At 24.4% G+C, this 26,211-nt stretch overlaps 4 protein-coding genes across 7 annotated transcripts in view; 2 read left to right on the plus strand and 2 right to left on the minus strand.

The window, feature by feature from the left end:
• Window positions 1-2,320: 2,320 nt before the first annotated feature.
• LOC126897871 (facilitated trehalose transporter Tret1-like) lies at window positions 2,321-11,325 on the plus strand. 4 transcript variants are annotated; one of them, XM_050671806.1, is made up of 7 exons: window positions 7,795-8,033; window positions 8,104-8,251; window positions 8,352-8,477; window positions 8,538-8,673; window positions 9,018-9,203; window positions 9,943-10,704; window positions 10,801-11,325. In XM_050671806.1, the coding sequence occupies exons 3-7, from the start codon at window positions 8,442-8,444 to the stop codon at window positions 11,082-11,084; spliced, it is 1,404 nt and encodes a 467-aa protein (XP_050527763.1). In that variant the 5' UTR covers window positions 7,795-8,033; window positions 8,104-8,251; window positions 8,352-8,441; the 3' UTR covers window positions 11,085-11,325. The 4 variants fall into 4 exon arrangements, with proteins under 4 accessions (XP_050527759.1, XP_050527761.1, XP_050527762.1 ...); XM_050671802.1 differs by lacking the exons at window positions 7,795-8,033; window positions 8,104-8,251 and adding an exon at window positions 2,321-2,503; XM_050671804.1 differs by lacking the exons at window positions 7,795-8,033; window positions 8,104-8,251 and adding an exon at window positions 6,494-6,656.
• Window positions 11,326-13,858: 2,533 nt separating this feature from the next.
• On the plus strand, window positions 13,859-16,539 carry LOC126899054 (c-Myc-binding protein-like). Its single transcript, XM_050673577.1, has 3 exons — window positions 13,859-15,036; window positions 15,098-15,219; window positions 15,773-16,539. The coding sequence occupies exons 1-3, from the start codon at window positions 14,998-15,000 to the stop codon at window positions 16,113-16,115; spliced, it is 504 nt and encodes a 167-aa protein (XP_050529534.1). The 5' UTR covers window positions 13,859-14,997; the 3' UTR covers window positions 16,116-16,539.
• A 169-nt stretch (window positions 16,540-16,708) lies between these two features.
• On the minus strand, window positions 16,709-18,958 carry LOC126897985 (uncharacterized). Its single transcript, XM_050671934.1, has 4 exons — window positions 18,704-18,958; window positions 17,772-17,996; window positions 17,306-17,504; window positions 16,709-17,191 (listed from the first exon to the last, which is right to left on the minus strand). The coding sequence occupies exons 1-4, from the start codon at window positions 18,857-18,859 to the stop codon at window positions 16,836-16,838; spliced, it is 936 nt and encodes a 311-aa protein (XP_050527891.1). The 5' UTR covers window positions 18,860-18,958; the 3' UTR covers window positions 16,709-16,835.
• Window positions 18,959-21,519: 2,561 nt separating this feature from the next.
• Window positions 21,520-26,211, minus strand: part of LOC126899056 (polyhomeotic-proximal chromatin protein-like) — a 44,587-nt gene continuing 39,895 nt past the window's right edge. Inside the window, 2 exon segments of the mRNA XM_050673579.1 lie at window positions 21,520-24,093; window positions 25,290-25,561. Coding sequence (XP_050529536.1) covers window positions 23,759-24,093; window positions 25,290-25,561 — 607 coding nt within the window. The 3' untranslated portion in view covers window positions 21,520-23,758.

The following is a 26,211-nucleotide window of genomic DNA, read 5'->3' on the forward strand; positions in this document are numbered from 1 at the left end:
AATCTTCCTCGAGATGATTATCGAGATTTTTAAAATTCGTAATTATATTTTTGGGTAATGTTTCTCCAAGAGGAACTACTTTTCACCAATCTAATCTATATTATTCAGCCTGATGGATTGCTAAGGCAATCTATTGTTCAAAAATATTTTTATTTAAAAAACAATTTAAACTAAACAGCAGAGAAGAAACAACTTTAAAAGTTATATGTTGTTTTATAGTCAAATGTTACATCCAAACTGCTTTTTTTCAGCTCTCACTGGACCAATTATGTTGAACAATATGTCGAAAGTTTACAAATTGTATCTAATTGAAGATATTACCCTTAAAAATTTCCCTCGTTCTCCGCAAATAGAAAAAACCTCCAAAAACGTCGAATTTAACGAAAACTGTAATTTTTATGTAAAAATCAATGTTTAACATAAAATATTTTAATACTTGAAAATGCCATACCTTTGAAAATGTTACGGAAATATTTTTCTTTATTATTATAAATTATTTTTAAAGTCGCAATAGGTAACTTTAAAATTAGAATTAGCTTAAATTGTCAATTTTATCACCTAACGAAATTGATGATCAGTTGCTGAATCGGTAACATTTGTGTCTTTCATGGATAGGATACCAGGTTTGAATCCGCCTGTGGCAATTAATATTTCGCATTTTTTTTGAGTTAGAAAAAAATTTTCAAAATATTTGATTTTTTTTTTATTTAGATTCATTAACTTATATTATTAACTATAAATATAAAATATAATCTCTTCACTGTAGTGTCCTCTCAAGAGAAGAAATTTCTTATTCGTGTTAATATTATTTTACTATGTGTTTTTTTTTTTGTGTGGCTGCGATTCATTTTTTCAACCTTCACTTGTCCTACTTTTTTCAACGATACATCAAATAATTACAATTTGTATTTAATGGAAGATATTACCCTTAAAAATTGAAAAAAAATTTCCTTATTCAAATAAAAAGTAGCTCAACCAGCTTTTTTCATACAAACAATTAAAATCATTCATTTCTAATATTTTTAAAGTATTTACTGTCGAATTAGATTAGATATGATAAAAGTATTCAACTACAAAAGTAAATAATTTTACTTTGTAATTTATTAATTTATTAACTCTATTTGTGTGTGCTACTACCAGTCTATAATATTCTAAATTTTATTTTAACATGTTGCTTAAATCATAAATTAAAAAAAAAATTATTTTTAGTTTCACCTGAATTTAACGATGGATTTTTACAATTATAATCAAATTTTATAATACGCTCAATTGAGTAAATCTTTTTAACAACTTTTTTTTTATTGGTTCTTTTTGTTAAAGTAAATTATTAAAATTAAAAAAGTTTTGAATATTTCCATTGTAGAATCTTTATAAAAACCAAAAGTTTATTAGAAATGATTACTATGATTTTTATTTAAGTGATCTATTACGATAAAAATGCAAAAAATATTGTTCTTCTCTGATAAATTTACCGTAAATAGTAATCATAAAATTTGCAAACCTCATATTAATCTTAACAATACCATTTTTTACTATTTAATAATGTCAATTTCAAACTTGCAAGTTGAGCTAAAAATTATGGTAATACATTCATTTTTTTTATTATAAACTTTCACTTTAATGGACGAAATAAAGTAGGTTAAAAATTATTACTTTTAATATATTAAAAATCAAAATCAATAATAATTTGAAAACAATTAATTATAAAAATTATATTTTATATTTTTAATTTAAGAATTACCAATCTGGATATAATTAAGGAAATAGAAGTTGATGTTGCTTTTGTAATTATCCACCAATTTCTTAGAATTAAACACAGTCTACAGATTTGCATTGAAGCGTTTCATATGATAGCGACTTTAATCACTGTCAGATTAAATCTATACTGACCCAACTATGCCACGTCCCCACTGTGCTGGGTTTTTTTATTTATCAATGTAAATGAATAATATTCTTTTAAATTATTGACTGGGCTTATTCAAATAAATTACACTATTAATTACGCGATATATTTGAATAGTTATAAATATTAAACCAATATTTTCCAATCTCATTAAATTTAAAATAATAGATACAAAGACAATGAGCAAACTCGAAATACTAGGCTGTCTCACAACATTAGTTGAAAAGCATACCAAATATTTCTAACGTAATACGAAACGGTATTATTTTGAGTTTTAAACTTTGTCTCATTACAACACAAATACTCATTTCGCTTTGCTTTTTACACTTTATTTTTAATAACAATAGAAATAGGTAATTTCAATGCTAACATAAAAATTAAATTATTATTTAAACACAATTAAATCATTTTTACCAGCCAGTTAAAATTCACTATTAAAGCCTTCAACATTAACGTAACTTTAAAACAATCGTTATGTATTTTTTATTCTTATTAAGCAACATATCTACTTGTGAATGTTTTGGTAAAAATGTGTATGAATATTTAAGTAAATCATCTACTATATGATTTTTCAAACCAATAAGATCACTGTATTGGCAGGTTAGATTTTTTAAAACTTAATTATCTAATCATTTAAAATGTATAAAAAAAATATTTAATTTACTGTATAAAATTATAACGATTTCATCTAAATAGATTTCTAAAAATCTCTCAAAATAAAAATTGAATACTTCAAAAATTATAATAATAATTAAACTTAATATTTTATTTTTCGAACATAAAAATAAAACATTTATGAAAATACATTTCAATTTAAGTTAAAAAAATTTAATACCTTTTTTTTATAAAAAAAAATTATTTAAAAAACTACTTGATTATAAAATAAAGAAAATTTTTAACTGTACGATTCTCCAAGGACTTTTTTTATATTTTGTAAAATATTGATTTTTAGTTTTTATAAATAATTGTTTGACTTCTTTAAAATTTACTAAAAATATTGTCTTGATGTATTATTTTTAAATGTGTGTAATATAGATAGTGGTGTCAATATAGTTGTTATGTAAATTACCTGTTTAGTTATTATTAAAAAGTACTTAACCTTTAAGTGCGATTACACTTTTCAAATAAAAACTAAGAAATAATAATTCAAAAATTAAATAAAGTCTGGTGTAAAATTTATACTGATTTTGTAAAAGACAAAGTTTTTATATGGAAAAACTGTAGATCTATATTATATTAATAATATGGACACTTACAAATAATAATATTATTATATTTTATATAGTATCATTTACAACCTTGTATTCAAGGCGCCTTATTTTAAATATCTGGCAAATATTCATCGTTATCGAAACAAACTTAATTGTATTTTACAATTCTTATTCTTATTTTATAATTCTGATTCGACATAATTTTTTAATATGAATAATGGAAAAAAATTACTACTTGTACAATTGTTAGTAATTATGTTTTATTAATTAAAAAAAAATATTTTATAATTAATTTAAACTTTTTATTTGATTTTAAATATTTTTTTATCAAGCAAATAAAACATTTAAATTTAATATAACATAGCTTCAAGCGATGGTCATCATATTTTTTTTTTGAAAATTTGACTCTTCCTTTTTATAAGGAGAATTTGACAGTAAATTTCGCATAAAAAATTTAATTTTTGAATTAACCTTTTAAAAATGTTCCGGAATACTATACCTTAAAAAAATATATTAAAAAAAAGATTATATAATTTATTACAAGTCAAAAATATATTTTGTCTCGACGACTTTTCTTCTTTGTATAAACGGCCCCCTAATTTAATTAAAAAATGTTATATTTGTGTAAAATATCACCGTTTTTTGTGTTGTTATAATTATATACTTCAAGTTTTTCTTCAATTATTATACATTTACATAAAGAATGTAGTCATATAAGTGGAGAAATTTCAGTTTGGAAACTTTCAATTAAACACCTTCTTTTCCAAAAAAAAATATGATTTTGAATGTTAATTATTAGGGTTCGTCAACGATATATTTTTCGATATCTATATTGTACTTGATTTTTGCGATGTTATACTGCAATAATTAAAAAAAAAATGTTCCCGATACGCAATATATCGATATCGTAAAAAAAACAAAACTATATAAAAAAATAGAAAAATTTTCATCATTTTTTTTTGAACTCTCATCTAATTGGGATTTTTTTGGGAGGGGCTCAATAATTTCATTCTCTATTTCAGATTGAGTTTTATCCAGTTGTTGCTGTATATCTTCTTCTAATTCTGACATTTCTTTCTCTAATTCTCCTCATACATACTTTGTTCGTGTTTTGTTAAAAATAGGAATAGCAACAGTGTAATAATAAATAACCTAATTTAAGAATAGAATTTTGTATCAATAAATATCATTTTTTGTCTTGTCTCAATTCTATAAAACATAATAAATTTTAATACAAAAAATATTAACAAGATTATAACGTACTGTTTTTGGCCTAATATCAAATAATATATATTTTATAATAAAACACCTAAAATTCAAACAGTTTTTATTAATAAACAGGTTTTTTCGATATTATTATTAAATAATATAATTAACTAACAAAGGTGAGAATAATCTAAAGTTCTTTTCGTCTTTTTGTACTAACTACAATACTAAGTTATTAAACATCGATTTTAAAATAAATAAAATTAATATAACAATAATTTTTCAAGCAGTTTATTTTATGCGCGATCGTGCTGTAGGTAGAATAATCCAAAAAATGTCTACTAAAAATAAAACACAATGAACAGCTTCACTCTGAAGCATTTTTTAAGACAGGTATTTTAATCATTGTCACATTTTAATACTATATTGATGTCCACTAACCCCGTCACGGCTATTAGGTTTTTAATAGTAAATAACTGAAGTCCCCCAATAGTTAATATAATCTTTTTAAAAAATTAGTTTAATTAATAATTTTGTTAATATAAATGAAAAAAATAATACAATAATATTGTTTTCACAATATATTTGTTTTTTCTATGTTGTTTAATACCATAACTACATATAATATATTAATGAGCAAAAGCGACTTTCTCTAAATGCTAATAATTATTTATTTAGTCTCATTAATGATCGTATGATATAATTAATGAATGATTATTATCAGACCAGAGACTGTAAAAGCAAATTTAATTTTCTTATACGTCGTTTAAAATGTTTGGAAAATGAACGAAAAAAATTAAGTTGCATACACGATCCGATAGACAATCGCGTAATTTCTGAAATAAACTGCGCTGTCCAAAGTTTTGAAGACATTACAAAAACAACAAATCCGTCAAAAGAATCTTTATTTCAATGTAAGGACAATCTTAAGAATGCCGTATCTGCAATAGAACGTTATAGGCAACTTAATTCGCCATGAAATATGTATTTAAAAATCATCAAGTAAATCAATAGATTTGTACGCCAAGCTATCGCAAAAAAAGCACAGAAATAATTCTGTAACGACTTGAAAAAATAATAATTTAATATTAATATAATATAAAAAAAATGTATTAATTATGCTTAAAAAAACATATAGCTACCATAAAACACTAGCTTAATGATGTTAACTGTACAATAAATAATGCATTCTATAATATATTATAGAAAATAGTGTTATACATATTTTATAACACAATTATTAATAGCAGTGTATTTATCAACACAAAGATACATGTCTGTATATACTATAAAAATATATACTGGACCAAAATAATTTTAAACACTTCATAAATAATTAATATTATGTTGTATATTTTTTAAATAAATACTTCCAATTGAACTATCCAGGACAATAAAAACAATATTTTAACTTTGTCTAAAAATCTAAAAATTAAAATTTAATGATCGTTTATACATTAATACTTTTATATCCAAAATGTTTAGAATAATAAATTACGAAATAAGTCATACAATGTAAAATAGACAAGTCATTATGACTTAATTGACTATTGACAATTAAAATAATACTACGAACAGAAATACTTTTACAACTGTATTGTATAATTTTATCATTTATATATATATATATATATAAAACATATAATTTGTAATTTGCAACTGAATATTCAGTTATTTATATAATGTGCAAATCTTTATATTATTCAATTATTTTTAGAATTCGTTATTATAGAATTTTGTATCAATAACTATAATTTTTTGTCTTATCTCAATTCTATATTTCATAATAAATTGTAATACAAAAAATATTAACAAGATTACGACGAATTGCTCGTTGTTATATTCGTTATTCCTTGTATTATTTTTATAAGTGTTAATAGTTTTATTAGATAAAATACAAAAAAAAATTTTTATTAATACATTCAAATTAAATGTACCATAGTAAATGATTCATAGGGTTTGTGATATAAAGATATAATAACAAATACTATGGTTCATTTCTATAATTTCAATGGAAAGTACAACAATCAATACTGACTGTGTAGTATTTATTATCTGGTATCATTACTACTTCGTTATCGATTTATTCATAAATCGCCTAAAATATCTTATTTTCAATGTATAAAATGTTTTAAGTGTTATATCTTACAAGACTAGCTTTATAGTATCCAGTCATGATGTTAAATTCCGACTGTTAATATTAAAAATGACAGCCGATTAGTTTTGTATTTTTTTTTATTTTAATTGCTTCAAAAATTTTTTTTTTATAAATTGTGATTTATTTATTTTTTTACTATAAATTTATGTAAAGAATTCATTGATTTTGAAGTTCATGTGTAAGTAAATCGAAGTTCCAAATTTACTATTGAATATAATATATTCAATAGTAAATTATATATTCAATATATAATTAATACATATTAATATACATTTACAATTATTTATACTATATGTACTATTAATGGATGTATAAATAATAATAATTTTAATTTTAATAATTAGATAAATTAGCAAATTCTGACCTACAAGTTATTTCAACTATTAGTTATCTGATAAATATGTCATCATAATTTAATATCTAAGTGCAATTTTATTAGGAAACATAATTGAATATTTATAAAAATGTGTGAGACTGAACCACTTAAAATTAATCAGGTAAAAATATGTTATTTGTACAACAAAATGTTTTATGTGTAAAAATATTTTAAGTTATTTTTTTCTATAGTCGTACTAAACATTTTAAAATTTTTTATAGTAATAAAACTTTTAGTGAATGAAAACAGTTACTTAAACCATAATTAATGGAACATTTAAATACTGAAGACTAAATTACAGTATGAAATAGTGTATAACGTTCTTAAAGTATTTTAAAAATTGAACACTTATACTGAGAACGAAAGAGCTAATTTATATATCCATAACGTCCGAAATTCATCTCAAATGACTTACACAGGACATCAATAATTTTCTTTTTAACAATTTTTATATGAATTCTATAAGAAATTTCGTTGCTGGTTTGAATCTAGCTTCAAATTTTTTCTATTACATCAAATCGAAATTATTTAACTAAAAATTTTAATTAACTTTACATTATACAGTAGAAGTCCGATAGTCCGGCATCACTCCGGAAAATTGTAAACATTTTGGTTTTCTCCAAAAAAATGCCTTGAAAGCAAATAAAAACGATCATTCGGAAGTTTTCAGGGTATTCAGGATCATCCGGACGAATTTACAATAGAGCAAAAAACTAATAACCAACAATACGTAGTAGTGGACATAGTAGTACTCGGACCAGTCTAATTTTATCATATATACACATATGACAAAATTAGACCGGTCCGAGTACACTGAACGCGCGCTTAAAATTTGATAACAGGAAGTTGTATTACACGGCCTCAACAGTATTGTTCGGAAACAATTAGCGGCCGGCCAGTCTCAGCTATCACAACAAATACAGGTGCAGTGCAGTACAGTTAATCAATCACGAAGCGTCTTCGCAATTTTTTTGTGCGTTGTTGTTTTGTGTCCTTTTGCAAAGTAGTAAACTGTGTCTCAGTAATAGCTACAGTGCTTCAGAAATTGTTGATCTCTATAATTATTAGATATAAATTTTATACTAAACGCCAAAAGTCAAGAAAACAAAAAGACAAAATGACTTTTTTAAATCTAAATGAAATATGTATTACAGTACTTGCACATAAATTATATGAAATGTAAAACGAACTTTTTTGTATTTGCATACTGTATTTTTAGTTTAATTATTAACCTAAATTGTTCTTATAGCAAAGCCTAAACTAAAAGGAAAAGGCACCGCCCGATAGACCGGAATTTTCGATAGTCCGGCACGAAGCCGGTCCCGAACGTGCCGGATAATCAGAATTCTACTGTACTTTTAATACTAGTACATGTATTAAGTTACAACTATGTAAATGTAATTAAATTATATTCGTGTATTTTAACAAGTGGTTTTCTTTCAAGTATAAGTAATATGAAGTTTTTATTCATTTCAAAAAAAAATGTTCATTTTATAGATGACGTTGCCGTACATGTTTAACAAGAAAATTAACTTCACACTGTTGTATAACATTCATTGTTTAAGTAAAAAATTTAGGTCATAAAAAATGGAAAGCAAAAAATTCCATTTTTATATAAAACTAGTGAGTGAAATTATGTAATAAAAATTTTTCAATTTAATTTTCAAATGGTTTTTTGTGTAGATTTTAAGCAATTGGCTTATGTGTATTCATGAATTTGTTGTTGGTTCGGCAATTGTGTTTTCTGGTATATTATTAGCCCAAGTTCGAGATTCTCCATCTGGTTTCCAGCTTAATACTGAAGAGTCTTCTTGGATTGGTAATAATATGTAAATTTAAAGTATAGGACACATTATTATTTTTTTAACATTCATTTTCTAGATAAAACTTTTAAGAGTTACGATAAAACTTAAGGAATGTAAATACGTGTCACAGATTTTTTAGTATTTAAACACTAAAGAATTTGGGAATACCATTGCAATAAAAGTGATAAAACTTATTCAGTTTTTAATAATAGATAATCATAGTCTTATATTAATTAATTTCAATTTGGGTGTATAATGATGAAATAACGTAAAAAATATTAATTATTAATAGTTTTTTCTTTAAGATACACTTCTAGTTTAAGTAGATATAAATTAGTATAATTTTTTTAATTTCTAGCGAGTGTGCCAAATATTGTTGGCCCGTTTGGTTTGCTACTAACTGGGATAATCACAGATAAACTAGGTAGAAGAAAAAGTCTACAAATCACATACATACCTTTAATTTTGAGCTGGGGAATACTCGCATACGCAGAAAGTTATAAAGTTATATTAATAGCAAGAATAATATTGGGATACTCCATTGGTAATATCATAATTTTTTTAATTTAAAACATTTAATTAACTTTACAAAAGATGATATTTCAAAAGCCTTTCTCAAAAAATTCTCACTTGTTTGATGTATAAATGCAATATACCTAAATTTTTAATATTATTACAAAAAAAATATTTAGTGAAATTAAGGAAAACTCAAACAAAAATATATTATATAAAATTTGCATACATTTTTTCTGAATATCTAATTATAAAATGTTTTTATAAATTAAACTTTTTTTATATTTATTTCCTACCAATTATAAAAAAAAAATTCTTAGATTTTTGAAATAAATTAAAATAAAGAGAATATTTTTAGGTAAAACTTTAAGAATTTAAATGAGAGTTTATTATTGTTTTTCTTAAATAAAGAATAAACCAGTTTTGTATTATATATTTTTTAAATATTATCATTTAAACATTTAGACAAAGTGGTGAGGTTTGTTGTGTTCGGACGTGCTCTATTTTTTACCCATAACGCATACAGAAGAATATTACTACGTTGTACGTCCTACTCGCTATACATAAATAAACATTTTTATGGCATTTTAGCTTTAAAGGTTAACCACAGAATTAAATTAGAAACAATTTTTTTTAAATGTTTTATGTGATATACACAGACTCGTAATTTGTCTTTATAAACGATTTGTTTTAATAATTTTTAGTATGTGATTAAAGATATGATATTTTGTTTTATACTATAATATTCAATCATAATTTACTATTTTTAGGTACGGGTATGATTGTATTTCTATATGCAGCTGAAACATGTCCAGTGTTCTTGCGGCCTTTATTTTTAAGTATAATTACAATATTTTCAAGCCTCAGTATGCTTTCAGTATCTGTACTAGCTATATTTTACCATTGGCAGACTTTAGCTATGACTTATTGTGTATTATCTATTTTCGGAGCCGTTTCACTTTTCATCGTGCCAGATCCACCAATTTGGTTAAAAGCAAAAGGATGGGATATAAAAGCTCAAAAAGCAAAAGAATGGTTTGGTATGAGTAATGAAATGACTGTTACTGAAGAAACACCTATTAAAGCAACTAAAGATTCTAAATTTGCTGTGTACACTAGCCCGTCAGTCTGGAAACCGACGTTACATTGTATAATGTTGTTCATTTGTCAGCAATTCTCTGGTATATATGTACTTATATACTACTCAGTAGATGTGATTCGCGATTGTGGAGTACCATATGACAGTATGACTGTTTCTGCATTAATGTTTGGCGCTCGTATTTTGGGTAACATTGTGTACTCCCTACTTTCCGGTGTTGGTAGAAAAACTTTGTTGGTAACTTCTGGTCTTGGAATGACTCTAAGTTTTTCTACGGTAATAGTAACCATGTACGCTTTTGGTAATGAGCTAAATCCAACTTATGGATCTATCAGAGCTGCTGCATTTCTATCGTGTGCCTTTTGTGCTCTTCTTGGAGTATTACCACTCCCTTGGAGTATACCAGGAGAAATATTTCCTATTGAAGTGAAAGGTACGTAAGTTTTAATTTGGATACAAAAATTTTATAGAATCGATTCATAATATTTTATCAAATATTACAAAATTAAAAATAATTAATATTTTATAGGAGCAATGAATGGTTTTGTTCACTCTGCTGGCTACATAATAATGTTTCTAGCAATAAAATCGTATCCTCTGTTATTGGAAAAATTCGGAATAATAACAGTATTTTCCCTATATACTGTTGTATGTCTTATTACCACAATATATGGTATATTTTTGCTACCCGAGACAAAAGGCAAATCTTTAGAAGAAATTTTGGAGTACTTCGAACCTCAAAAAAAAGATGTACCATCAATAGTCATTAGTGTAAATAATAATAAGACTGAAACATTTGATATGAACTGCTGAAGATCAAATACATAATGTTGTATATATTAATGTATAACTTCAAATTTATAACTAGAACTTTTAATTAGTAACAGATTTATTTATTTATGTTAACATCATTCACTGATGAATTATACTAAAACCTTCAAATTTTAGAAAATTTACTTTTACAAATCATTGTTACTTGATTTTCATCTAAATTGTATAGTTTTTTCTAATGTTTAATATCAATTAAATACAGCTGTTGCTTCATATTCGAGAATTTTAAGGATCTATATATTTAATATTAGGTTATTTTGGGAGTTATGATTTTAAATTATTTATTTAGTTTTTTATGTAAAAAGTGGAGAAATAGAGTTGTCAAATTAAACAAATAAAATAATGATGTTTAATAGAATTTCACAGCATAATTTCATTTCTCAAAAACTACAATGGAAAATTATTTGTTTCACCTTACATAGGTCATTTACAACGTATATCCTGATCTTTAATAAATCAGATTTTTTATAATTTTATGAAAAATATCATAAAAAAATTAACAAATATTAATTAAATAAGAAATAAAGAATTGATTTAATATATATATTGAATAATTGACTCAATAAGGACTTTTGTACATTTATTTTTCAAATCCATCTATTTTTAACTCATTTTCTTTAAATTATAAAAATTATATTTTCAAAAATAAAAATAGAAAATAAGTTATTTATAAAGTAAAAAAAATTGTTTTTCATTGTTTCTTATTGTTTATACTCTCAGTATTATACTCTATTGAGTTTAGATTAAAAAAATAAAAAATAGCAGCAGAGTCTATAATACACAACTGAATTTAATTAAAATCACTATCATAAGAAACGATAGATGCAAATCTATAGGTAATGTTTATTTCTATCACTATTTTAAATTAATTTTTCGCACTCTTTTCATATCTGAAATTAGATTTTATCTATCACTTCTAACTTTTTAACATTATGACTAATCATTAAAAAATGGGTATATATATAGAAAAAATTATTTAAAAAAAAAAATTGTTTATAATTATTTGATTATAATTTATAATATGTTAAAAATAATCATTACGAAATATCAATTTTAACCTAAAATTTAAAATAAGCATTTATTACAAACATACATTAAATATAAACATAAAATATACAATACAAGCAATATAATACATATTAACAATATGGTTACAGGTGAATGAAATTTTCTATATAAGATCAAAGAGTTAATTTTAGCTTCGATGCGAGCTGAGAAGGTATTAATTTTACAATGATGTGTTTATTTTTTCTATGTGTGTGTCTGTGTCTGTTATCACTTATTCTCAGCTCTCACTGAACCGATTTTAACGAACAATACACCAAACGATCACAAATCGTATATAGTCGAAGACATTACTCTCAAAAATTGAATAATTCAAAACAATTGTTTTTTTAGTTTTAATTTTTTTTTTTATATGTTAATACTCATTTTTTAATAATTAGTAATAATTTCAAAACTTGAAAGTTTAGCTGAAAGTTATGGTAATAAATTCATTTTTTTTTTTTTTATTATAAACTTTCACTTGTGATTCCTTACTAATGATTATTTTTAACATACTAAAAATCAATAATAATTTGAAACACAATTTTTTTTTGGAAATACACTTATTTTCTACTAATGAGTAATAATATCAAAATTTAGAAGTGATAGAAAAAATCTAATTTCAAATTTGAAAACAATGCGAAAACTTGATTTAAAATTATATACATTTGATTCCGATGAGAATTTTTTGTAGACCAATGTATATAAGTAAAAAAAAACCCAGCACAGGGGGGTCGCAGCACAGTGGTGACGTGGCATAGTTGGATNAAAAAACCCAGCACAGGGGGGTCGCGGCACAGTGGTGACGTGGCATAGTTGGATCAAGTATAATGATATCTGACAGTGATTAAAATCACTATCAAAAAAAAAAAAAACGCTTCGATGCAAATCTGCTATTTCGTTATTTATATCCTGAATGAAAAAGGGATTATTAAAAAATAGTATTTCCCATAAAAAAATTGTGTTGATCCATACACTTTTCAATAAGTTATAGCATTATAAAGTTAAAAATGTAAAATATAATATCTAGAAATTTTCACACTAAAATAGCATTCGGTAGCCATTTTCACCGTGAAGACAAGTCCAGAGGACAAATTTTTTTTTTCCATAATAAAGTACATTACATTAGCTTTAATTTAAGATATATATAAAAGTGTCAGACCTTCCGGAACATTTTCAAAAGTTAAGTTGAAAAAGTTGTCATTTTAAATCCCCCCTTGTGGGCAGGTTAAGGGTTAAAGTTATGAAAAAAATATACCAAATGAAAGGCAATGATATTACACATCTATATAAAAAAGAATTATATTAATATGTTCATTTTTGAAAAAGTTATGGCACTTTTAAGTAAAAAAAATTGAAAAAATTTCGAAAATTAGCCATTTTTAAATTTGTAATTTTTTCGGAGGTTTCCCCCATTTACGGGGAACGAGGGAATTTTTTTCGATTTTTGAGGGTAGTGTCTTCGACTAGATACAATTTGTGATCTTTTGACGTATCATTGAAAGAAATCGATTCGGTGAGAGCTGAGAAAAAGTGGTAACAGACACAAAAAAAAAAAAACACATCGTAGTAAAACCAATACTTTCTCAGCTTCGCATCGAAGCTAAAAATTGTTTACGAAGTATAGCGTCAAGCTCTTTAATTTTTATATATGTTTGTCATACAAGTAACAAAATAAACTACTTTATCATTTTTAATATTTCTCCGTCAAAATGACAATATTAAATTATTAAATATTAATTTCATATTATATTTAATTGCTATAAATATTTATTTATAAATTATATTTTTTAGGTAAGATACAGGTTTAAGTGCGGGTGGTTGAAGTGGAGAGAAGCGTCTGGTGTCTTATGCGATAAAAGAATTCCAATGAGGCTAAAAGGTAAATTCTTCAAGACTATAGTGAGACCAGATATGATGTATAATTCAGAGTGTTGGACGGTTGATAAGAGAGTAGAGCAGAGAATTAGTGTAGCAGAGATGAGAATGCTCAAAATGAATGAATGGAGTGACTAGAGAAGATAGGATAAGAAATGAGCATATAAGAGGGAGTATAGGTGTAGCGTCAATTGTGATTAAGATGACAGAAAATAGACTTAGATGGTTTGGTCATATTATGAGAAGAGAAGAATTGGAAGCCGTAAGAACAGTGGTAAAAATGAATGTTGAAGGAAGAAGAGGTGTAGAGGAAGACCAAAATAAAGATGGAGAGATGTTATTGAAAGCGATATGAGAACAGCTGATGTGAGCGTAGAGGAAGTGGGAGATCGTATCAAGTGGAAGTTTAGGATAAGGGTAGCCGACCCCAAGTAGTTGCGATTAAGGCGAGGAAGAAGAAGAGGAATAAATTATATTTTTAAATCTAAGAACAACTAATCAGGATATAATTAAGGAAATAAGAGTTGATGTTGCTTTTGTAATTATCCACCAATTTCTTAGAATTAAACATTATCTACAGATTTGCATCGAAGCGTTTCTTATGATAGTGATTTTAATTATTATCAGATATCATCTTTACTTATCCCAACTTTCATATGTTCATACTGTGCCACTTTTTTTTAAAATAATTGAGGAAAGTGGGTTTAAGTGATTTATGTAAATTAAACAAAATTTTATAATTTTCTCACGATATTTATTTTTCTTGTGTTTTTGTATTTATGTTTGTATCACTAGTTTTTCTTTAACTTGGCTTAAATAACAATGAGTTTATTATTATTGAATTATTAATTTATTTTTATTTGCAAATAATTTTATCAAATTGATAGGTGTATCTAAGAGAAAACAAATTTTCTGTATCAATAAAAAAATATTTAAAAACTTTTTCCAAACCAACTTCCTATAATTTGTATTAATGGTTGACGTTTCTAGTAATATGTCTGCTCCGTATAGAGTGAGTTTTATGAAAACAAATAACTTATGGCATCATTAAGTTAACTTTATTATTTTAACAGCCGATAGAATCACGTCGTGAAGAGTTTCAAGAATATTTAGAACGTTCTGGAGTTCTCGATACAATAACCAAAGTTTTTCTCATGCTGTATGAAGAACCAGAAAGACCAGATAATCCAATTGAGTAAGTATTAACTAATTTCATTCAATTGCTTAATATACATGAAAATGCACTTAAAGTATTTTTCCAAGTATAATTTATTACTTTAATTATGCTAGTATTATTGAGCGTTGTGCAATTAAATTCAAATAATTATATCATTCATGTATTTTAATAAGTCGATAAAAATGTTATAATTTATGTTTAATTTGGATAGGATTATGTGAAATAAATAACATCAAAGAACTTTATTTTTATTTCATAATCATTTTTATTATTAGTTTTATATAGTTATTAATTTGACCAATTTAAATGAATACAAAATATGTATGCTAAAATAAATTGAATGTGTACAGTCCAATCGACCATGTTTAAATTTATGCTTGAAAAATTAAAAATTAATGCTAAAATACCTTTAATAGATACATATTATTTGGTTTTTCATAACTAAAGAAAAATATTAACATGTAAAATCTAATTCCTTAAAAAATTCAAATCATGTAAACATTTTAAATGTTTGAAAATCTATAACTCATTGTACAACCTTACAACCTTTGTGGTATATTTATTATTTTAGTTATGTACGGAGGAATCTAATGGCCAACAATCCAGACGCTGAAGAAATTGAACAGTTAAAACCTAAAATTGAAAAAGCCAATGCCAAACTGGCTCAGTTGAAAAAAACTCGTGATGAACTTAAAACTTTATTAGAAGAAGCAGAAATTAAATTTGGTGGTTTTGATGATAATTACGATAGTAGCATTGCCAATAATATCGTAATTGACAATATTGTTGAAAGAATTGAACAGTATAGTAAAAATATTGAAGATAATGCTGTTTGTGATAAAGAAGAAATATGGTTTAGTGAAGATGAAGGTTCAGTAGAGAGTAATAAAACTACAGATAGCGAATTAATATAATATTGTAAATAAATTTAAATGTGTAAAAAATCGGTTAAAAAAAATGTTTTTTTTTAGTTATTTTCAAATAAATAAAAATATTTTTGTAGTTACTACTATAAAAAAATCCATCTAATTTATAATTTTTATCATTCAAATTTAACAATTTGACAATTAAAATGTTGATAATACAAAAAATATTTTTTCGGATATAGATACCATTATATAAAAAATATCATCTAATTTGAAACAATTCCTCTCGAATTGTTTTGGTTCACTTTAAATTCTATTAACTTGGCAAAATTTTAAATTTGCACAAAACTAGTGTTTTTCTGACATCAATATAAGCTGAACACAATCTTGCTACTTCCCTATTAATACACTATTGTATAATATTGTTGTCGTTATAATGTTATTGTCGACTTAATTAATAATATCTCTGAAAAAGAATTTTGGGATAAATTATAATGCTCTTACTTCAATTATTTCTTATCGACGATTAACTTTGATAATTTTTATTTAAATCATTATCATTGTTAATAGAATATTAACATAAATTTATAAAGTGAAAAATTGTATTACAATTTGTTAAAGTTAACAAAATATACCTATTGATTATTTTTAAGTAGAAATTAATGATATGTTAGTTATAATATTATTGATGTTTTACAATAAAACATTTAACGTAAAATAAATTGTATTAAAACTATTTCATTAAAATAAGGAAAATTTAAAATAATCCTAATTTTCTGTATCTTTTTTCGTAGGATCTGTAGCGCTACTTTCAAAGCGATCCTTATCATCAGTTGAAATATCGTTTTTATTTTCAATTAAAATCGATCCTACTCTCATACCCATAAGTTTTGCCGCATAATTTCCTGACTGCATTTCACTGAAAAACTCTACTTCTTCTTCCTCTTCATTCTTTGCAATCCATCCAGCGTACATGAATTCATACAAAGTCGTCATACCAATTGATTCAGCAAAATCTTGACTTTGTCGGCTGGTAAAAATACCAGTAATTACATTTGATTCAAACCATTCATATTCAGGTAACTGTTTATAGGCCACATTTTCTAGTAATTTTATTCCAATACCTACAATAAAAAGTATAATTATAAAAATTCTTGAACAACATTATCATTGCTATACATTAGTTTCAATTATTGAATAAGTTATATAAAAATAAGTAAAAACTTTTTTTTAAGTACCATGTCCTCGAAAGTCCGAAATTACAAACCACAAATATACTTGAAAAATGCTTTGAATATTGAAATACTCATAAGGATTACCTTCAGTCATTAAAAAATACTTAAACTTTTGTAGTTCTATCCATTTAAAACCACGATAAATCTGTAAAATATGACGCAGGTTTCGCAAATTTCTTATATTAAAGGGACAATATTTTTTCTATTGTTATTGTCAACCAATTATTTCTCAAAAAGTAGTGCAATTGAAATTATTTTTAATTACCAACTCAATAAATTTACTTCTAAATCAAGTTTTAAAATAATGTTGCAATAAACATATAACAATACAAACAATTTATATTTTACATATATTCCTTACTTTTAATTACTTTTAATTGCCAAAAAATGATTTTATATTACCCTTTGATAAAGAGTACAATTGCAAAACTATATATATGTACATTAATTATGATTTTTATAAAATCCCGTTACGCAATACCCTTTTTTCGCTGTACATATCATCTGCGTAATTAAGTTCATTAAATCGACATATTAAAAATCCAACAACATCACCCGATTTCATGTCGATTGCAACACTTGAAAGACTATCTTTCATCCAAAAATGACACAAATACTCAAATTGTTCAACTGATTCTTTATCTAAGTGAAACTGACAGCCACTCAACAGTGGTTCTTCTACTATATAATATCTCTAAATATAAAAATTATGCTATTTTAAGATGAAAATAATCACAATTTAAACTTTAAACCGGCTACAAAAAAAATTATGCTTTTTGTTTTCTAAAGCTTAATAAATACTATTATATTAATAACATTAAATTTAATATAAAATTACTATTTTTTAATTAAATTATAAGTTTTAGCTCAAATAAACAACGAAGATTTAAAATAACTAAAATTTAAACAATTAAATTGTTCAGTTTTAATAATCTAATAATATAATTTCTAAACAATTTTCAAAAGAAGCACCTTAACTAAAACATTAATATTAATTTCTCATTAATATCAAAAGGTTATTTTTTTCCCGTTAAAAATATACTTGAATGCAAAAAAACATCCAGGTGCAATTAATTGAATATGACCTCATATTTTGTTGTCTTTTAATATTGTTTTTTCTTGACAAAATCAGCAAAAAAAAAAAAATTTTTGGAATAAGCCTTTTTTGCAACTGAATGAATAAAAAATCAAGTTTTATTGAATTACACAAAAAGCTTATGTTTCTATGAATCTAACCAAAAATTATTTTTTTATGAATTGAAGTTACCAGATTTTTTTACTAAAAATTTTGATCGAAATACCATTTTTATCACTATTATAAAATTGAATACTTTTTATACAAGCAACAATTTCTGAGGCTATATAATATAATTATATACTGTTATCCTATTAACAATATACTTTGATCAATGTAAGAACTTCCTCATACCGACTTGGTTGTAATTCTTGTATTTCAATGCCATTTTCTAAAGTTTCCCACACTCGTGGAAGCCTTACCCTTTCCATCAAATCTTCGTCAGTCCATTTTTCTACTAAAAAGTCATTTTTTTTTAACATTTTTATACAATAATTAATTTTTTAACTAATTTTAATTATTAAAAAAAGGTTTCCTAGGTAGCTAATAGACTGAATATAAATTTAATATTAAAATGTTAAAAAAAAAAAAAAAGAATTGATTAAATATAATTTCAAGTACAATAATAAATTTTTTTTAAATTATTTAAACAAATTTTTTTTTACCTCGTCTTAATATATAAATTAAAATTACAATTATTGATAGTTACATTTAAATTAATATAATACAATTATTAATAGGTCTTATTAGAATGTTCCCATTTTGAATAAATCTATAACCCAGTCGCGTAATCTAGGAGACAAACGATTCAAATGATTCATTTTACTTAAAATTCTGATATTTAATTTAAAATGGTCTACTACCTCTCCCATGAAACTTACTCCAATTTATGTCACTTATATGACCAATTGTAATAAAACGTCATATCTGAGTTTTTATTGTCCTGTTTTGTATTATAAAGCTAAGTTAATATCTCTCCTATATTTTTTATAAAAATACTGAACTATGGTGTAAGATTAAAAATTTCTTGTCAAGCAGGCTTTGATCACTTTAACGTTAGCTTAACTTTTTTTCAATTTCCCAAAAAAATTCATTATATTGACGTAATTACTAAATTTTATTACGTTTATATTTTCAATATAAATGTTTAATTTTAATATAAGTTTGATGTTGAAAAGATGTGATTACTTCTATCAAGATATTAATCAATTTATAAATTGAAAAATGATAGTTAAACAGATACTAAAATATTGAAATTTTTAATGAAAACAAATCTTAGGTGAACTCATATTGCTTATTTTGAATTTGTTAACATTTTCAATTAATTATCATTTTGAACATTTAAAATATTTTTTAATCAATTTAGAATTTAACTGAGTGTTACAATTATTTTGAATAATTTGTATAACATTTTGTGTTCGAAATTAAAAAATAAAGATATGGTTAATCTTTAATCATGACATTTTTTTTAATTCAAAAAGGAAATAAAAACTTTAAAAAGCTAATATAAGTAATTTTTACTTTATTCATTTAATATATATAGTGTTAAATACACCTATGATTACCAACAAAAAATTTTATGATAATTTTTACTAAAACATATTATAGTCATTAAAGCATATTTGAAGGTATAATTAAAACAAACTCAGTTAGAGACGTATTTTTATTTTATTTTCACAACATTGTAACATTATTTTAATATTCCGTGAATCACATTATTATCCTTATAAATTAAATGTTTAAATTATAAATATTATTTTAATCTACTAACATGTTTATTTTTAAATTGTATAAAAAATAAAACATTGAGTCGTTTAGTTGCAATAGTACATATATCCAAAAAAAAAAACATTTTTAGACATATGTTCATCTGCAACGTGACAACTTAAGTAATACAATTGTATAATACTGACACAATGATAATAGGCATATAAATTTTTGCAAAATAAATTTCTTTCAGATAATGAGAAACTATTTGAAATGAGATTAGAATAAATAAAAAAATAATTAAACTATAATAATACATAATATTAAATAATAATTAAAATATTTATGGTGATACTATCGACGAATTATGGTGAATTCATCAATTTAATACAATATAAATTATTTGTTAAAAATTAATTATTGTAACAACACAAAGAAATATTTTACCTTTTAAATATTGTATAAAATTAAATATTGCTATAATATACATTTGAAATAGGACGACAATTTTTTTTTAATAATTAACAACAACAATAAGTACAAGGAAACATGTAAATCATAGTAAGTCATTTGCTAGACGAAAGTTTTACAAAATAAGTGCAATATTACAAATAATTAACAAGTTAAACAAAAAGAATTACAATATTTTTATAATTATTAATATTACTATTATTTTCTATGATTTTACAGAAAAAATGTTGATAATATTTATTACTTGGTGGAATATAATTTTTACAAAAATTAATAGTTTTAATTCTAATAATAGTTGTTACATGCATTTGATAAGATAAAATAATAAGTTAATTAAAATTTGTTCTTAATTAATGTATAAATGCATAAAAAATTGATATCAATTATACATTTTTATGTCAATGAAAAATGCAAGAAATTTCACAAAATAAATTATTATATCAGATAGCCTCAACATAATGATTTAATACCTAAATTACTTTATTATATTTTTAAAATAAGTAATCGAATTTATATAGTGAGTTATTTTGAATTAATTTAGACCACTTAGAGCATATATTTTATAAGCTTATTTTCTGTGTCACATTACTTTATTAGACGAATTCATTATTAAAAATTTACTAATATAGCTAATATAACAATGTAAAGTTAGAATCATTTTTGCTATGCGTATTTCAGCTAACTTATAATTGTACTATTGTCAGTCGTTTCAATTGAACAATATGATAATAATTTTGTAATGGCGTGACGAAATATTAATTTGGACGACCTACCAGAGTTAATAGTAAAATTTAGGCACTTTTCCACAAAATATATGTATTTACAATTAGTATTGCTTACATTAAATAAAAATTATAGTTTATTGTACCAATAATTTGGAAGAGTATAATTAAAATTATTTAACAACATTAATATATTACAAGCCAAATAATGATTAGATAATATCTATTTAAATAAATTTCGACGTGTTTATACACACAAAGTGACATAGAAGAACTTTATGCTTAAATTAAAAAAGAATTTTTAACTATAGACTTTTTTTATTATTATTTTTTTTTTTAAGTACAAGACAAAAAAATTTACTAAAGTTTATATTAATACAACAAAACATAAAAATAATTTATAAAAGCTATTTAGAAGTTGGAATAAAATAGTACCAAAAATTGTGCTCATCGACATTTAATAGCACTGAAAATTTAATTATAATAAATCTCAGTCTTTTGGCCTCAGCGCATAGCTTTGCCTAATTATTAAGCGCCCAACCGGTATTTTTTCTAGTTTTTCTGGTAGTACTCAGATCACGTCGACATGTGCGGTCCAAGTTCGTTAGTCTATTTCTTCTATCTCCCTGAAAGCAAAATTGTTTTGTTTTTCAATTTCTATTTGTTTTTTTCGTACATTAATTTTATATTTTTTTTAAGTATTCCACCAAGTAATTTAATATTATTTTCTATTGTAGCACTCGCTTGCAATATACGCAGATCTAAATACTATCGCCGCGCGTTATTCTATGAAAAATACAATCTAAGCTATGTGTTACTCATGTCTAGGTAAATAATAAATTTCTACACAATAATAAAATATTGAAAGAAAATTAATAATTGTAATAATATACACAATCTGCTTTTAAAAATTAATCCTAGTTATTTCTTATAAATTGAAAAAAAAAAATGTATACCAAAGTTATTTATTTCTTCCAATATTTTATTTTATTTTATTAAATTCTTGACAAAATTTCACAATTAATTGTCGGATCGACTATGGTAACATTCAACTATTTTCAACAAAAATATTAATAATTATAATAGTAATATTATATTCACACATATAACATACAATGAATGGCAGTTCGTTATTTCATGAAAAAACAATTGAACAACAAACGTGGTAACATTAACCGTGTAAAAAATAAATTTTCAACAAAGTTCTCTAACAAGAGAAGCTTAAAAGATATGCAAATTAAGTGATAACAACAAATATAGATAGAATTAATGTATAAAACAACTTTTATTTAGAAAAAAAAATTCCATTAAAAAAAAATATAAAATAAGGTTTGTACACTCGATATACAACAATCTCAAGTGTAAAAATGATATGGTACAAGGGTAGGATAGAAAATCCTAAATCACTTTTAAAGACGATATGTTTAAAAAAAATGTGTACGTTTACATTGTTCATAATGTTACGAATGGTTAAAAAAAAGTAATAATGTTAGTCAAGTGTATTGGGCTCGTGGAATAAAATACAAAATAAATTAAAGAATAAATATAATTAAATATAAAAACATTAAACGCTAAACAGTTATTGTAGATTTCAAAAGGGCAGTGATCAAATTTTACCTGGAATAGTAAGTAGTAACATTTTATGAATTCTTAGCCAAATAATTTTTAGATATACAACTTTACAATAAATCTTATAGTAAAAATGAATTAATAATTCGATGTTCGTGTGCTTGTAAGTTAACAAGAATTGTAACGTATTTAACCAATATTGTATCAGTATTATTATATTGGGCAATAAATAAAAATTTCATTAACAACTATTTGGACGAAACATTATATAACTAAACTTGACATAAATTTTATTTTTTAAATATACTTATGAGAAGATTAACAGCTCTAGTCGATCAAAGAATAAGTAATAAAATAACATTAACAAAAAAATATAAATATTATTAATCAGTTTTCAAAAATTAATAAGGCAACAAGCTTATAATACCTTTATTTTCCAATGAAGAAAAAACGATTAAAATATTATCTTATCAATGAAATGTATACTTTATTACATAAGACATTAGTTACTTTTCAAAGTTTAAGATGAATAACTTGATACCAGTATTCCACATTGTTTTTAATTTTTTAACATTTAAATTACTGCGAGCTGAGATTTTTTGGTAGACATAAAAAAAATTATTTTGATAAAAATCAACATAGTTTAATAAATCTTATCAAACATTAACGATTTATGATACTCATAAAGTAAACTTATCGTGAATTAAGAGAAATTTATAATAATTTTATTAATGTAAATATTATTTGCCTATATGTTACTATTTAAACATATTTTGAGATAATTTTTTCAATTAACTAATCCCACTCAAAATATCTTTCGAAGTTAAATTACAGCCACAAAATTCATTAATATTATATTGTACAACGATTAATATTGGTTAATAATAATTTATTTTATTTAAATTAAGTTAATCACGCAACGTCCAGAAAGTTGACTTTTTTTGGTACGGCTTGTTTCTGCTGCTCGCTTTCTAAAATCATCGAGTCAGTGATTGGTGAACTACCAAGGTTCTCGAGAAGTTTCCGACTCCTTGTTGGCATGTCCGGCAGTAGTGGCATTGCATGTGGGGGAGTATAATCAGCTATAGGCGAGAAGTCAACCAGCCGTTCGTACAGACCCCTTGTGTAATCCTCAGTCCTGAACGTGGACGCTATACGTTCCATAGACCGTTCCTCAGCAATTTTTTCGGCTGCTCGAGTGAACACCTCGCACTCATCGTCAGTCAGTTGCCGTCTTCCATATCCACCTAACATCATTTTACACACACACACACACCGAGATCACAATCAGCTGCATATTTTCTTTTCTTAAAATATTAAGAAAAAATCCCTTCGCCACTCTATACCAACTACGAACAGCCCCCGAAAGGTGAATTTATTTTAATTTTTAATTCTCTTTATTAAAGTGTGTACAGAAATAAAGACATGCTAAGACAATATGCTTCAAATAGATATAAATTACAGATACCTTGGTAGGTATCTTGTAATAAAAATAACTATTTACGAAAGAGTTGAAATAAATGGTAGATTCTCAGTTTTGCAATTGAGTCTAAAATTTTAAATGAAAAAGAATCAATGAATTTCGCAAATTTCCGTATACTTTAATAAATTTATACTTAATTTTACAGTAATAAAAACGTAAAATCAATGTTTTATTTCACGTTGATTCAATATGTTTCAACAATATTACTAAATTATTCTATTTCAAAATAAATTTTACTAAAAGAACACACAATAAAAAAAAATTATGATGTATCAATAATAACTTAAAAACTCTAATCCGAATAACTTTTGAATACATACACTACTATACTACTTTGAAAATATAATCACTTGTTATTACACTTAAAGCAATAAATATAGTTTCCATTTTCATAAAGAACAATATCTAACTTTTAAATGTACGTCAAAACAAATACTATATAAATTTGATATACATCAATCTAATTAGTAAATAGAAATATGTCTAATATTATTTCATAGAAGTAACCTTAAAATGATTATTTGTATTCAGTCTATTATTTAAACAACTTCAGATCTTTGTGATTTGTAAAATGCAGTACTTAGTAACTTTATTATATGTATTCATGCAAAACTGAGAAGCCACACCATACAAATCTCATAAGAAATTCAATTCAAATCTATTCTTATGATAAAAACGAATTAAAATTATTCATATTATGTATGATATGAAGATAATTTTATTGTCCTCAATAACATAGAAAAGCAAAAGAAAATAATATTACTAGGTTGGCGATTTTGAAAATTTAATTAAATTAATTTACTCATCAATTAATATTGAATATTGTTTGTAACACAAGTTGTCACTTCATTATTCGAATTGTGTGGGCTTTAATAGAAAATAATTAGCAGTTTAAACTTAAACACAACGCTTCCTTCTTGATCAAAGAAGCGGTTCAGCTTAGAAAATAATTAGACGTACCTGAAAGTGGTGAATACTCGTGTTCTGCATTTTCACGAATCCTAGCCAAACGCAACAATTCCTCGTGAAGTCTCACGTTTTCTTCAATTTGACGCCGACGTCTGGCTATTTCTGCCTTTATTTTGGCTTTTTTTTCCTCTCTTTGTAGCTCTTCTTCTTCGTCCTCACTAGAATAAGGCGAAGGATCCCATGATCGGGATCGTCTATATTTCATGTAATCAAATGGCCGCGAATCTGTACCGTCACTGAAACGACGCATGTCCCATCTAAAACTTAAAAAAATATTCGTTATGTCAGAATATTTTAATAAGAAGAATTATAATTCGGTTAAAAAATTTTAAGGTTTTTTGCTTATAAATTTATAATATAACATCAATTTACACGAAGAAAAAAGACTTTGAGGAAAATAAAATATTAACTTTCCAAATAACAGATGACAAGGCTATAAAATAGACATACAGAATAATTCAATTATCATAAGCCACTTACTCATTCATTTACAAAAATAATTTCTGGAATATTTTGTTTCTTTTTAGTTACATATTCTTCTATTTTTAACAATCATTAAGTACTTTTTCGGTTCATCCCTTTTACTTTATAAGGGTGTAAAATTAATTTTTTTTAATGTGAACATACATATTTATTTAGCTTACATAATAGTAGATGTTTAATTAAGAAAATGACTAGTCGATGACAACGTATGGACCAGTACTTAGGAAGGTATTCATATTTTTATATTAAGGTAGAAGGAGAAAAGCGACGGAGAAATGTCTAACGTTAAAAGTAGTAACAGCCGCGTCTCTCCTTTAGTATACATTTTAAAACAATTATAATTTTCGAATTACTTATCCAAAAGCTGTTATAAACCAGAATTTTTTTATTAGATCATCTGCTGTTATGTGAGCTAAATATGTATGTTCTT

Source organism: Daktulosphaira vitifoliae, unplaced genomic scaffold (genome assembly GCF_025091365.1).
Source record: "Daktulosphaira vitifoliae isolate Bord-2020 unplaced genomic scaffold, ASM2509136v1 Scaffold_2, whole genome shotgun sequence".
NCBI lineage: Eukaryota > Metazoa > Arthropoda > Insecta > Hemiptera > Phylloxeridae > Daktulosphaira > Daktulosphaira vitifoliae.

What these genes read in the sequence shown, in the direction of transcription:
- LOC126897871 (XM_050671802.1), top strand. Translation starts at nt 8,442, where the DNA reads ATGGAAAGCAAAAAATTCCATTTTTATATAAAACTA. An exon ending in TCCATTTTTATATAAAACTA is followed by an intron (nt 8,478 to 8,537) that starts GTGAGTGAAATT and finishes TTTTTTGTGTAG; the next exon opens with ATTTTAAGCAATTGGCTTAT. An exon ending in TGAAGAGTCTTCTTGGATTG is followed by an intron (nt 8,674 to 9,017) that starts GTAATAATATGT and finishes TTTAATTTCTAG; the next exon opens with CGAGTGTGCCAAATATTGTT.
- LOC126899054 (XM_050673577.1), top strand. Translation starts at nt 14,998, where the DNA reads ATGGTTGACGTTTCTAGTAATATGTCTGCTCCGTATAGA. An exon ending in ATATGTCTGCTCCGTATAGA is followed by an intron (nt 15,037 to 15,097) that starts GTGAGTTTTATG and finishes TTATTTTAACAG; the next exon opens with CCGATAGAATCACGTCGTGA. An exon ending in AGACCAGATAATCCAATTGA is followed by an intron (nt 15,220 to 15,772) that starts GTAAGTATTAAC and finishes TTATTATTTTAG; the next exon opens with TTATGTACGGAGGAATCTAA.
- LOC126897985 (XM_050671934.1), bottom strand. Translation starts at nt 18,859, where the DNA reads ATGTTAAAAAAAAATGACTTTTTAGTAGAAAAATGGACTGACGAAGAT. An exon ending in AAAAAAGGGTATTGCGTAAC is followed by an intron (nt 17,505 to 17,771) that starts GGGATTTTATAA and finishes CAATAACAATAG; the next exon opens with AAAAAATATTGTCCCTTTAA. An exon ending in TTCGGACTTTCGAGGACATG is followed by an intron (nt 17,192 to 17,305) that starts GTACTTAAAAAA and finishes TTTTTATTGTAG; the next exon opens with GTATTGGAATAAAATTACTA.